General features: G+C 36.7%; 2 protein-coding genes and 1 non-coding gene across 3 annotated transcripts in view; 1 reads left to right on the top strand and 2 right to left on the bottom strand.

Moving 5' to 3' along the window:
- LOC126716649 (U3 snoRNP-associated protein-like EMB2271) overlaps positions 1-13,539 on the bottom strand; it is an 86,788-nt gene that overhangs the window by 50,757 nt on the left and 22,492 nt on the right. The gene's annotated exons all lie outside the window — the stretch shown is intronic.
- LOC126716656 (peroxidase 5-like) lies at positions 4,494-6,802 on the top strand. Its single transcript, XM_050417586.1, has 2 exons — positions 4,494-4,955; positions 5,837-6,802. Exons 1-2 carry the CDS (start codon positions 4,734-4,736, stop codon positions 6,611-6,613), a joined length of 999 nt encoding a protein of 332 aa, XP_050273543.1. The 5' UTR covers positions 4,494-4,733; the 3' UTR covers positions 6,614-6,802.
- Positions 5,353-5,426, bottom strand: TRNAI-UAU (transfer RNA isoleucine (anticodon UAU)). Its single transcript has one exon. It is a non-coding gene; the product is annotated as a tRNA-Ile (tRNA).

The raw sequence follows: 13,539 nt of genomic DNA, 5'->3' as shown, positions 1-13,539 counted from the left end.
TATACAAGAAATATTTTTTAAAAATTGCATATCAAACACCAGAAAACATTCTCCAACTCATTTTCAAGATCGTTATCAAACACTGGAAAATAAGATAGTTTTCTAGAAAATGCTCTTTGGAAAATGAATCATTTTCTAGAAAACATTAATGCTGAAACAAACAGAGCGTAACTTTACTAAATAGAAGGCGTAAATACACTTTTGACCCCTATATTTTGGGTCATTTCTCGATTTGGTCTATAAACTGATTTTGCTCCTAGGTCAGTCTCTGAAATCAAAAAATCGATTTTATTTTGGTCCCTGTCGTCAATCCCCTAACAGAAAAATCTGATATGGCAAACAGAATGCCTTGTTGGCACATTAAATGCTGACGTGGCTATTAAAATAATAATAAAATATTTTATTTAGCATTTTTTAAATGCCAAATCAGCATTTCAATTTTTAGAAAAAGCCACCTCAGAAATTTTTTTTTTTTTAAAATTTAAAGAAAAACCATAAATTTAATTTAATTAAAAATTTTTATTAAAATTCTTTTTTTTCATAACGTTGTTCATGTTCTTCAGCTTGTTCTTCGTGTTCTTCACAAACCAAACCTAGCAACCAAGAACTCAAATCACAAGAACACAAACTAATAACTCACCCATCACAAGAACACAAACCCAGCAACCAACCAAGAATTCAAATCACGAGAACACAAACTAAGAACTCACCCATCACAAGAACATGAACCCAGCAACCAAGAACTCAAATCACAATAACACAAACCCAGCTACCAAGAACTCAAACCCATATCAGAAGAACATATACACCAGCTCCTGCTTCGGCCGTATCTCTATCCTTTCCCAACTCATACACCAAACCCAACCCAACAAAAAATCCAAAGGCGGCTCCTGGCTCTTCGTCTCCCACGACTCGGCCGATCCCGACTCGGTCATCTCCCTCCTCTTCCCCGACTCACCAACTCGCTTCGAACCTAAACCTGAGTCTGAACTCGTCCTCCGATTCGAACCGCTCATCGTCGCCGTGGAGTGCAAAGACCTCGCCTCGGCTTAGTTGTTGGTCTCCACAACGAGATCGGTCGGGTTCAGAGAATCCGGCATAACCAACGCGAACAACAAGCGCATGATTGTCGCGATCCACAGCTCGATTTGGTTGGAGGTTCTGTTGGGGACTACTGAGTCCATCATGGTCTCGTCGAAGTTCGTTCGGTACCTTGTCCGCGTGGCCAACGAGAAAATGGAAAAGACAGAGAAAGAGAGGATCTGAAAAAAAGAAAAAGGAAACGAAAAGAAGAAAGGTACAGACACAAACACAGCAAAAGAGAGGATCTAAAAAAGTTTTTTCTTTTTTTGTTTTTGATTTTGAATTTTTTTAGTTTAATTTTTTTAAAATTATTTTTATTAATTAAAATACTGACTTGTCATTAAAATGTTGACATGGATGTTGACGTGGTATTTTTTAATAATATTTTAATATCCACGTCAGCGCCATGTCAGCAAGTAGGACATGCCGTTTGCCACATTAAATTTTTCTGTTAGGGGGTTGACGGCAAAGAACAAAATAGAATCGATTTTTTGATTTCAGAGACTGACCTAGGAGCAAAATCAGTTTAGGGACCAAATCGAGAAATGACCCAAAATGTAGGGACCAAAAGTGTATTTATGCCTAAATAGAATTGAAGTTCATAATTTGAGATAAATCCTTGCCACTATACTCTACATCTAGTAGATGACTTACTGACGTGACTACATAATTAGCTTTAGGCCGCCTAGACTCTTCTATTCTAAATATCTTCTATGAGCTACTTCCAAGATTACAAGGGCCAATTTGAAGATTTTATCTTTGCAGCAACACACTGAGATGACTCAGTGGCTTCAATTCTTGATATGCTCTATGACATTAATAACACTGCAAGTAATAATTCTCTTTGATCATTTTACTTGGATTGAGGATTTCTAGGTTTGGGTTTCTCTTTTGTAGCACACGGCATGAGCTTTCTAAATTTGTGAATAGGTCGTCCTTAATAATGTAGTGTAGTTTGGGATGCAAATATGTTCAAATTTTCAACTTTAGTCCAAAGGTAGTTTGGGTTGCAAAAATGTTAAAATTTCAATTTTTATAGAAATAACAGATAGGATTTCCCACCTAGGATCACTCTTGATACTATGATAAATTATCAGTAATTTAAAAAATTTAAACTATTAGAAAATGATAAATTTAATAATTTAACCTGGTTTCTTTCCAACTCAATGTAAATTCAGCCACTTGCACAGTTCTTCCAATTGAAGAATTTCATTTTATGAATATTTCAAATCAAAATTTTACTTTTTACTTGAAGCAACTTCGCGAATCTTATTTCTTTGTAGTATTAGTCCATGTAACCTATTGGGTTTGGGAAGCAGATATGTTATAGTTATATTCTTTTAAGGTTTCTCTTCAACACAATCGAGAATTGGCCATCGCCTTGTTCTTCTAAATGAAGATTGTTTTTAGATGAATATTTATCTAAAGATTACCTTCTACTCGAAGCAAAGATGACCAGTCATAGGCTGCTTGGTGAATTTAATTTACTTGGATTGTGCTATGATCCCCTGTGTGCTTGTCAAATAAGGGAAAAAAGCCACATTATGAAGCAAGGTGACAGAAACGTTTTTTTTTTTTTGACTGGAACGTGAAAGAAATGTTGAGTGTTTGAACCAACCTACTAGTTGTTTTGTTGTTTTGTTTTGTTTTTTTTTTTTTTTAGTTTTTTTTTTGTTTTTTTGTTTTGTTTTTTTTTGTTTTTTTTTTTTTTTTGCAGCTTGTCATTATGCCTTTGTGCATGAATTTTCTTTTTTGAAGATAACTTGATGGCTAATTTGTGCTAAGGGTCATCTTAAATGGGTTCTAATACATTAAATTCTTTACTCTATACAAAAAAATTCATTGAGGTTCTAGCATACTAAATTTTTTACCATATGCAAATAAATTCATTAAATCGATCAATTTAGGTATTAGTATTGATGATGAAACTAATTTTCCAACTATATCTCTATGCATGCACCACCATGATAAGTGGTCTAGTATAACAAAAGTTTAAAGGTTCATTCAAATCTTAGAGAGCAACGAGTTTGATTTACAATTGACACCCATTACTTAATACTATCTTAAGATTTTGGTAGGATTTAGTTTAAGTTATAACTAAATCACAAGAGGGAGCGTTGTGAGGTGCCTAATACCTTTGAGACCTCATTATTAGTTTCTCAATTGTAATTTGTAACCCTCCTTTTTTATTTAGAAATTTAGCAATGGACTCATTTTATACACGACAAATCCCAATTTGTATTTTCCCTTCAGAATGAAAAAAAATTATTTATTTATTGTTTGTTTTATTTATTTGGGGGCTCTACATGAGAATTTCTCAAGTAGCTTTCTCAGACATCATCATTGCCAGTTGATATCTTTGAAAATGAAAAGGAAAAAAAAAGTATTATACTTATATATGGTGCTAATGTTATACACAGCAAACGCGTTATTGATTTTGCTTAGACTGCCTTGTTTTATTATAGTTTCTGCAGCTAGTTGGCAATAGGCTTTTCATGAACAAATAGTTTTTTATTCGATTAAATTTCTGGGAAGGTCATGTTTCTGTGGGATTTGATACAGGTGTTACTTAGCCAAGACGGCTAGCTAGAATGTATGACTTGGTCAAACTTGTCTGTTTGGTCTTCAATTATACTTATCATTTTTGTCCATTTGTTAATTACTTTATTCATTCATTTTTAAGTGTCTTCAATCGTACTAAAGTAACATATTAAAAGCTAAGAGGGTTTTTTTTTTTTTTTTTTTGGGTGTATTATTTATTTATTTATATTTGAAATACCATTTTAGAAAAAAAGGTTATTGTCATACAAGAATAATTTGATGGAGTGGTGGATAATCATTTTTATATGAATTCATCACATTTTTTTCATCATAATTACTTAAAAATTGTGACACAAAAGTTATATCCTTATCTACACACTCTCTTTAAGAAAGAAAGAAAGAAAAAAAAAAATACAAAACTAGCTTGATTACTTCATATCTTTTTCCTACTGAATTGGTTACTTTAATTTTTATTTTACTACATGCAAATAGACTTTTTGAATATGTCCATTTAGAAAGTTATATAAAATATTGATGTGCGAAACTGAATTGTCAAGCATACCCCTAAATGTGTGCCGTTTAGGAGGGAACTCATTTTAAAGACGAGAATATTTGTCATGGAGATTTTCAGTCATGACCATAATCTTCATTCTTCATTGCCACTTGACATCTTTGAAAGTCAGATTAAAAAAATAAAAAGTAAAAAATAAAACCAATACTTTTCTGAACCTAGCCCGCAAAATGAGAATTCAAACCAAGCAAGGAGGCCAAGGGAGTGTAACTCTCTATATATGGAACTGTTCAAACTTGGACAGCTTCAAGCTTCACTTCTTTGCTTGCTGCAACTGTAAGTAATTAACACACGTTTTGGTATACAAAAAGTTAAAGCAGCAGGCATAATCTTCTTCAATCCTCTACCTATAAATATGAACTGAACATCAACCATATCCGTTCATCTCAAATCTAAATCACCTCATTTCACTATCTTCCTCTCGCATTATCTTTCTTTGTAGCACACAATCCATTTCTTGCTTTGTTCGTAACTACCTTATTTATTGTTCCTTAATCTTTCTTTGCCTCACACAAATTAAGGTCTTTTGGGTTGTACAATGAAGATGGCAACACTACAGTACTTGTGCTTGGTTTTCTTTCTAATTAGTATATCTACTACGGCTTCTTTCTCATCAGCATCACTCAAAGTGGGCTTTTATAAGACAAGTTGTCCTTCTGCAGAAGCAATTGTGAGAAAAGCTGTGAACAAAGCTGTGTCAAGGAATCCTGGCATAGCTGCTGGCCTAATCAGAATGCATTTCCATGACTGTTTTGTTAGGGTATAGCTTCTTCTCACCCTCATTTTCCACTATATTTTATAAAATCAAATACACCGTTCTCTCTCCAGAAAAAGCATCTATAACATCCTTAATTAGCATGATGACTTTTGTATGTATTAAAAGCAAAACCTTATCTTAGAATATCACAATACAAACAACATAAAGAAATCTTATCAAAAAAAAAAAAAAAAAAAACATAAAGAAATACCATGTCCATCAAAAGCTTATTTGTTCCAAATTTATTTACTTTTTTGGGCTTGAAAGCAAAAAGTTTTCATAAAATATCACATTATTAACATATATAGATATGACATGTGTATCAAAAACTTGATGACTTCAAATTTATTAACTTTTTTGGCTGGCAATGACATTGACACCAACAAAATCATTGGAGTATTGGTCCCGGCGGGGCTCGAACCCGCGACCTTCGGCTCATAAGACCAACGCTCTAACCAACTGAGCTACGGGACCGTTGCATAAAAAACATTTCATGATATTATCTGTGCCACTTTTCCAATCTGATACTAATACACATTAATGTCATTCTTCTTAGAATGGTGGATAATGGTTGTAGTGTAATTGGTAGGTATTAATGACTACATTTCAATATAGACAAATTAAACTGACACAAAACGCAGATTTTTTAAGCTTCATTTTAAACGTCTATCAAGATTTTTTTAGACAAACTAAACTAGATTGACTGAACTCGCTATAGCTTTCTTTTTTTTTTTTTTTTTTTTAAAAGGTGTATTGTTCATTTTTTGCAACTTAGTTTTTAAATCCAGTAAGCTAATGAAAAAAATTCTCCTAAACAAGAAGAAAATAATACCCTCATTGTCATCAATTGGACCTAATCATAATTTTCCTGCTACATGTTTCAGGGTTGTGATGCCTCTGTTTTACTAGATTCAACTCCTGGAAACCCAGCAGAGAAGGAAAATATAGCCAACAATCCAAGTTTGCGAGGCTTTGAAGTGATTGATGAGGCAAAGGCTGAACTAGAAGCTCAATGCCCCAAAACTGTTTCATGTGCAGACATTATAGCATTTGCTGCTCGTGACAGTGCCTACAAAGTTGGAGGCATAAATTACAAAGTGCTATCGGGTCGTCGTGATGGTCGGGTGTCACGTGAAGATGAGCCTACCCAAAACCTTCCCCCGCCTATCTTTGATGCCAAGCAACTAGAGGAAAACTTTGCACGAAAAGGCCTTAGTCTTGATGAAATGGTGACACTTTCTGGGGCACATTCTATAGGCGTGTCACATTGTTCTTCTTTCTCAAAGCGGCTATACACTTTCAATGCAACACATCCACAAGACCCTTCAATGGACCCCAAATTTGCTAGAGACTTGAAAGCTATGTGTCCCCCACAATTAAGTTCTGGAAATGGTGGTAATCCTACAGTGCCACTGGATGTTCTTACACCAAACAAACTTGATAATAAGTACTACAAAGATTTGATGAATCACCATGGCTTGTTGACCTCCGATCAAAATCTTTTGAGCAGCCCCACAACGGTGGGGATTGTGAGGAACCATGCAAGAAATGATGCAGCTTGGGCTAACAAGTTTGCAGCAGCTATGGTGAAAATGGGTTCCATTGAGGTTCTCACAGGAAGGCAGGGTGAGGTCAGGAAGAATTGCAGGGTTGTCAATTAGATTATTTTGTAATTAGATTATTTTGCGTACTTTGGCGTGCAGGGTGGGGAAATGTCTGTACTCTAATGTTCATTTTTTTCATTGTTTCATTGTCGATTCAAGTGTAAATTCACTTTGTGAAAGTTTCTAGTTTTTGTAAGAAAATTCTTTCAAAAAATATATATATGAAAGAATAAACTTGTTGATTTCTAAAAGGGCTTGCAACGTAGCATATAATCTCAATCTCTTATTTGAGTCTTTAAAAACGCCTCTGATTTGTTTCTTTATAACCACGGTTGTTAGTGAAAATTTTTGTATTTATAATCTAAATGATGTTCAATTGTCAAATTTGAAAACTTTTGAAGCAATATGCACAACTAGTTTGTCTTTACAGTTTGATTGAGACGGTAACAGTGTCTAATTGTCTACAGCATCAGCATGTGAATGCCTTAACTCATTGACTCTCCCTTCAGCAAAACAAGTCCTGTTCTAACGAAATAAGAGTTTGAGCTCAAGTAATTTAACCTATTGGGTAATGCCAATGGGTTGCCGGTGCCAACATTGTAGTAGATGAAACCTAACTGGTATTAATTTTTGCCAATGCAAAGATAGTTTAGTTAAAATGAAAATTTCCCAAAAGATAATGATTTAAGTTTGAAAAAAAAATTTGTCATTTACATGGTATAATTTTAAGCTTTAAGTAAGTAATTTAAGGCTAAGCTTTCTCTGAACTTGAGATTGTGGATGAAGTTATATAACTCATAATTACCTTTTTAAGGTGGCTAGAAAATTTAAAGAATATTAGCACTTTCTGAATGAATCCCCATTCAAGACTATCATAAGGCTTTTTCTAACCCGATTTTTAAGACCATAAACCCAGACTTTAATTTATTTATACTTTTAATATGTCCAAATGCCATTAGCTAGAAAAGCTAAGCAATTTTCATTAATCAAGAATAATGATTACAATACAACACTTTGTTTTTATATATAACTAATAGAGTTGATTAACATAAACGAAAATATCCTAACAAATAGTAGCTGCTATCAGTGATAGTCACGTGATATAAACACCCTACATTTTTTTTAATTTATTGAGAAGAATGCAAGTTTAGTTTTATTACTCAATCGGCTAGCCAAAACAAAAGAGTCTAAATCTGATGGCACAGACTCCATCCAGACTATTAATAAAAAGGAAAGCTTTGTTCTCTAAGCTAAAACGTGTAGGGAATTTAACCAAAATCCCAACCTGTGAGAAACAAAACAAATAGAGAAAACACACGTCAAAGAAAATAATCACACGCACAAGACAATATTTACGTGGTTCGGCAATTTGCCTACGTCCACGGAGTTGCAGGGATTTCACTATTATCAGGGAAAATACAATAGTGCATAAGAACACTCTCAAGAAACCCAAATCCCAATTACACCCTAGCACTCTCTCACATAAAAAAAAAAAGAATAGAAGCTGGCTGCCTCTCTTTTCTCTATTTTCTCTCATGTGGCTTGCTCACTAGGTTAATTGAAATTTCTCTCTAATCAATTCTCTACAATACAGCCGCATATAATAAAGTACATATATATATATATGTTACTTTATGAAAGTCGGCTAAGTGGGATTCCTTTTTCAACTTGTATTAGGTCACTTTTATGGCCGGATTGGGCTTGGTTGGGCCTTATGGGCTTGTGGCAAAATTCAAGCCACACTAACAAATCTCCACCTTGACTTGAATTGATCAAGCTTCATGAGCAAACTCCTCCATCAGCTCTACCTTAGCCCTTAAGGGCTCACAAGCTGCAAACATTAGCCACAATCCTCCATAACACAGTCCCTCATCCCTGCAACTCATCCTCCTGTCCTCAAGCTAGAAGACCAATTGAAGCTGCGCACAGCTTCAACTTCTCAATAGTGACACCCTTAGTCAACATGTCTGCCGGGTTCTTAGATCCACAAATTTTCTCAAGCATTACCAGCTTATCTTCAACAAGATAACGGATAAAGTGGTATTTTGTCTGTATGTGCTTCGACTTTGAATGAAAAGCCGAATTCTTGGCAAGAAAGATTGCACTCTGACTGTCACTGTGTAGAATGCCCATCTCCTGCTTCTTACCCAATTCATCTAAGAAACCATGTAGCCAAATCATCTCCTTTCCAGCTTCAGTTGCTGCAACATACTCAGCTTCTGTAGTAGACAAAGTAACAATCTTTTGTAGATTTGAAGCCCATGATATAGCTGTACCACCAAGAGTGAAAACAAACCCAGTAGTACTCTTTCTACTATCAATATCACCAGCAAAATCAGCATCTACATAACCCTGCAGTTTCAAACTTGCACCTGTGAAACAAAGACATGTATCTGATGAACCCTTCAGATATCTCAGAATCCACTTGACTGCCTCCCAATGCTGCTTTCCAGGCCTACTCATGAATCTGCTCACAACTCCTACTGCATGTGCAATGTCTGGCCTTGTACACACCATAGCATACATCAAGCTGCCAATAGCTGAGGCATAGGGCACCTTGCTCATATGGTCCCTTTCTACTTCTGTCTTCGGTGACTGTTCTTTGCTCAGTTTGAAATGACTACCCAAGGGTGTGCTTACTGGTTTAGCTTCATTCATGTTGAACCTGCTGAGAACTTTCTTCACATACTCTGACTGTGAAAGCTTCAATGTACCATTAGCCTTGTCTCTAATGATTCTCATACCAAGGATTTGCTTTGCAGCTCCCAAATCCTTCATTGCAAACTGTTTGGACAATTGCTTCTTCAGATTATTAATCTTCTCAATGCTAGACCCTGCAATAAGCATATCATCCACATACAACAGTAATATGATGTAAGAATTGTCAAAGAACTTAACATAGCAACAGTGATCAGCTTCACATCTCTTGAACCCAATTCTATGCATAAAACTGTCAAATTTCTTGTACCACTGTCTTGGAGCTTGTTTTAGGCCATATAAGCTCTTTTTCAGTTTACAGACTAGATTCTCTTGTCCTTGAGCAATGAACCCTTCTGGCTGAATCATGTAAAGGTCTTCCTCTAAGTCACCATGAAGGAATGCTGTCTTCACATCTAACTGCTCAAGATGTAAGTTTTCTGCAGCCACCATTCCCAGTACTAGTCTGATTGTTGACATCTTCACAACTGGAGAAAATATCTCTGTGTAGTCAATGCCTTCCTTTTGCTGGAACCCTTTAACAACTAATCTGGCCTTGTAACGTTTGCTACCATCATGCTCATTCTTTATTCTGTATACCCACTTGTTGTGCAAAGCCTTCTTTCCTACTGGCAATTCAGTCAGTTCCCATGTCTGATTCCCCAACAAGGAATCCATCTCATCCTTCATGGCTAACTCCCACTTGCTTGAATTCTCATCTTGCAAGGCTTCATTATAACACTCTGGCTCACCACCATCAGTCAACAGGAGATAATTTAGAGTGGGTGAATAACGCTGTGGAGGTCTAATGTTTCTGGAAGATCTGCGGACTTCAGCTACAGGTGTACTCAGATCTACTTGTGAATTTACATTCTCCTTGTCTTCTTCACCCCTTTTCTGGACAGTACCTTCAGTCAATTCATCTAAGTTAACAAACTCAGATTTCTTTTGATCTATCCCTGTAATATCTGACACTACAGTTGACCTGTCCTTGTACATAACCTGTTCATTAAATATCACATTTCTACTTCTGATGATTTTCCTGTTTTGTTCATCCCAAAACCTATAGCCAAATTTCTCATCACCATAGCCAATGAAAAAACATATTTTAGACTTTGCATCAAGTTTACTACGAGCATCAGAATCAATATGAACATAAGAAACACAACCAAAAACTTTTAAGTGTGAAAACTTTACCTCTTTACCGCTCCAAACCTCCTCAGGAAGTCTGAACTCCATGGGAACTGAAGGTCCTCGGTTTATCAGGTAAGCTGCAGTGCTAACAGCATCAGCCCAAAAAGTTTTTGGTAGTCCAGCATGCAACCTCATACTCCTAGCACGCTCATTGAGAGTTCTATTCATGCGCTCAGCCACACCATTCTGCTGTGGTGTCCCAGGAATGGTCTTCTCCATCCTAATTCCCTGTGCAGCACAATACTCACTGAACCCTCCATCTATGTACTCTCCTCCATTATCTGACCTCAAACATTTTACTTTTAAACCTGTTTCTGTCTCAACCATGGCCTTCCACTTCTTAAAGGTTTCAAATACATCTGATTTATTTTTCAGAAAATAAACCCATACCTTTCTACTTGAGTCATCAATGAAAGTGATGTAGTACCTTGAACCTCCAAGGGATGCAACCGGAGAAGGCCCCCACAAATCAGTGTGTACTAACTCCAATTTTTCAGCCTTCGGTGTTCTGCCAGTTTTCAAGAAGCTCACCTTTTTCTGCTTTCCTAAGATGCAACTTTCACACATGTCAAAATCAATGGACTTCAATTCTGGTAATTTTCCTTTTGACAGCAGCATCTTCATCCATTTCTCACTCATGTGACCAAGTCTTCGGTGCCATAGGCTTGTATCAGTACTTGCATCAGCAACTGCAATTGTGTCTCTTGGACTTGAGGTCATGTACAGAGTACCAGTTTTCTTTCCACGAGCCAATACCCTAGCTCCCTTTGTAACCTTCCAAGTACCACCAACAAATAGTATTGCATGTCCTTCATCATCAAGTTGTCCAACAGAAATCAGATTCCTCCTCAGGTCAGGAATATGTCGAATCTTCTCCAGTAACCAAACAGACCCATTGGGCAACAATATTCGAACATCTCCCATACCCACAACATCCAAGGCTGAACCATCAGCCAAATACACCTTACCAAAATCACCTACAACATAATTCTGTATGATTTCTCGGTGTGGAGTGGTATGAAACGAAGCTCCTGAATCCAAAACCCAATCATCAAGTGGACTGTCTACTGCAAGAAGTAATGCATCCTGTACCTCTTCTGTTACAGCATTAGCAGAATCATCTTCATTCTTCTTCTTAGGACTTTTGCATTGATTCCTAAAGTGACCTGTTTTCCCACAATTCCAGCATTGTACTTGTTGGCCTGATCTAGATTTACTTCTGTTCCGATTAGAATTTCTGGATTTTGATCTGCCCCGATTTGAATTTCTGTTATTACCTCTGCCTCTTGTCTCAAGGTTTAGGGCAGAACCAGATCCTGAGGATTCACCTGCATCTCTTCTGCGAATCTCCTCAGCCAGAATTAAATCTCGTATATCATTGTACTTGAGTTTTTCCTTTCCTGTAGAATTGCTTACTGCCATCCTCATTGCCTCCCAACTGTTTGGCAAAGAAGCCAAAAAGATCAGTGCACGGATCTCATCATCAAAGTCAATTTCTACAGACGACAATTGATTTGTGATAGTGTTAAATTCATTCAGATGTTGTGCTACTGATGCATTCTCTGCCATCTTCAGATTGAACAGTTTCTTCATCAAGTGCACCTTATTGTTTGCTGACGGCTTTTCATACATACCAGACAAAGCCTTCATCAGATCTGCTGTGGTCTTCTCTTTTACAACATTGTGTGCAACAGACCTAGACAGAGTTAACCTGATAACTCCTAGTACCTGTCTGTCAAGAAGAGCCCATTCCTCAGCCTTCATAGCCTCAGGTTTTGTCCCCAAAAGAGGCAGATGCAATTTCCTCCCATAGAGATAATCTTCAATCTGCATCCTCCAATACGCGAAGTCTGTGCCATCAAACTTTTCTATTCCAGACGCCTTTCCTGCTTCCTCTGCCATTGCTCCCACTCAAACCTAACCCTAGGCTCTGATACCAGTTGTAGGGAATTTAACCAAAATCCCAACCTGTGAGAAACAAAACAAATAGAGAAAACACACGTCAAAGAAAATAATCACACGCACAAGACAATATTTACGTGGTTCGGCAATTTGCCTACGTCCACGGAGTTGCAGGGATTTCACTATTATCAGGGAAAATACAATAGTGCATAAGAACACTCTCAAGAAACCCAAATCCCAATTACACCCTAGCACTCTCTCACATAAAAAAAAAAAAGAATAGAAGCTGGCTGCCTCTCTTTTCTCTATTTTCTCTCATGTGGCTTGCTCACTAGGTTAATTGAAATTTCTCTCTAATCAATTCTCTACAATACAGCCGCATATAATAAAGTACATATATATATGTTACTTTATGAAAGTCGGCTAAGTGGGATTCCTTTTTCAACTTGTATTAGGTCACTTTTATGGCCGGATTGGGCTTGGTTGGGCCTTATGGGCTTGTGGCAAAATTCAAGCCACACTAACAAAACGTGCAATTGCATTACCTTGCCTAACAATATGAGAGAAACAAAAGCTCTAGAGAAAGCTAGCCAAAAACGGTGTCTTTAATAATGTGATTCACTTGGAGTTTATTACCATCTCTGAATCACCTTCAAAAGAAGACAGCCGGAATCCCAATCTTTTGTAAATTGCACCGCTCGTCTAGCTGCCAAAAGCTGACATGTCATCACAGAAGGCGTCTCTTGTATTTTTTCTGACAAAGCAGCCATAACCTTACCTGCAGAATTAAGGATAATCACACCAATGCCCACATCATCTGATTCGCTGAACATTGCTCCGTAGAAGTTTGTCTTGAAAGAGTCTAGAACTGGAGGGCTCCATTTTTTCTTGACTGTGCTTCGATCCCTTGAAACTTTGCTGTCCAGAGCATGTAACACATTTTCAGGTTCCTTTGCACAGAGATGACACAGTGGATCGTGGAGAATGGTTCTCTTCAGCAGATTCGCTCTAGTGTGTAGAGAGTTTGTATACGATTTCCATAGAAAGTATTTAATCTTCCCCGGAGTTTTCAGTTTCCAAAACCTTTTTTTTTCTTCAGAAGCTTCAATTTCATCTGCGGACAGAGTTGGCTTTTCCTGCAAAGCTTTGTAATCTGTTTTGATAGAATAGTTTCCCGAATTTACTTCGGG

Source organism: Quercus robur, chromosome 3, assembly GCF_932294415.1.
Source record: "Quercus robur chromosome 3, dhQueRobu3.1, whole genome shotgun sequence".
NCBI lineage: Eukaryota > Viridiplantae > Streptophyta > Magnoliopsida > Fagales > Fagaceae > Quercus > Quercus robur.
Note: the sequence above shows the minus strand (reverse complement) of the source record. Positions and strands in the feature narration are given on the sequence as shown.

Bases quoted from the DNA above. Each gene is read 5' to 3' on its own strand.
- LOC126716656 (XM_050417586.1), top strand. From the start codon at position 4,734: ATGAAGATGGCAACACTACAGTACTTGTGCTTGGTTTTCTTTCTAATT. The intron at 4,956-5,836 runs GTATAGCTTCTT...TACATGTTTCAG, and splicing joins TCCATGACTGTTTTGTTAGG to GGTTGTGATGCCTCTGTTTT.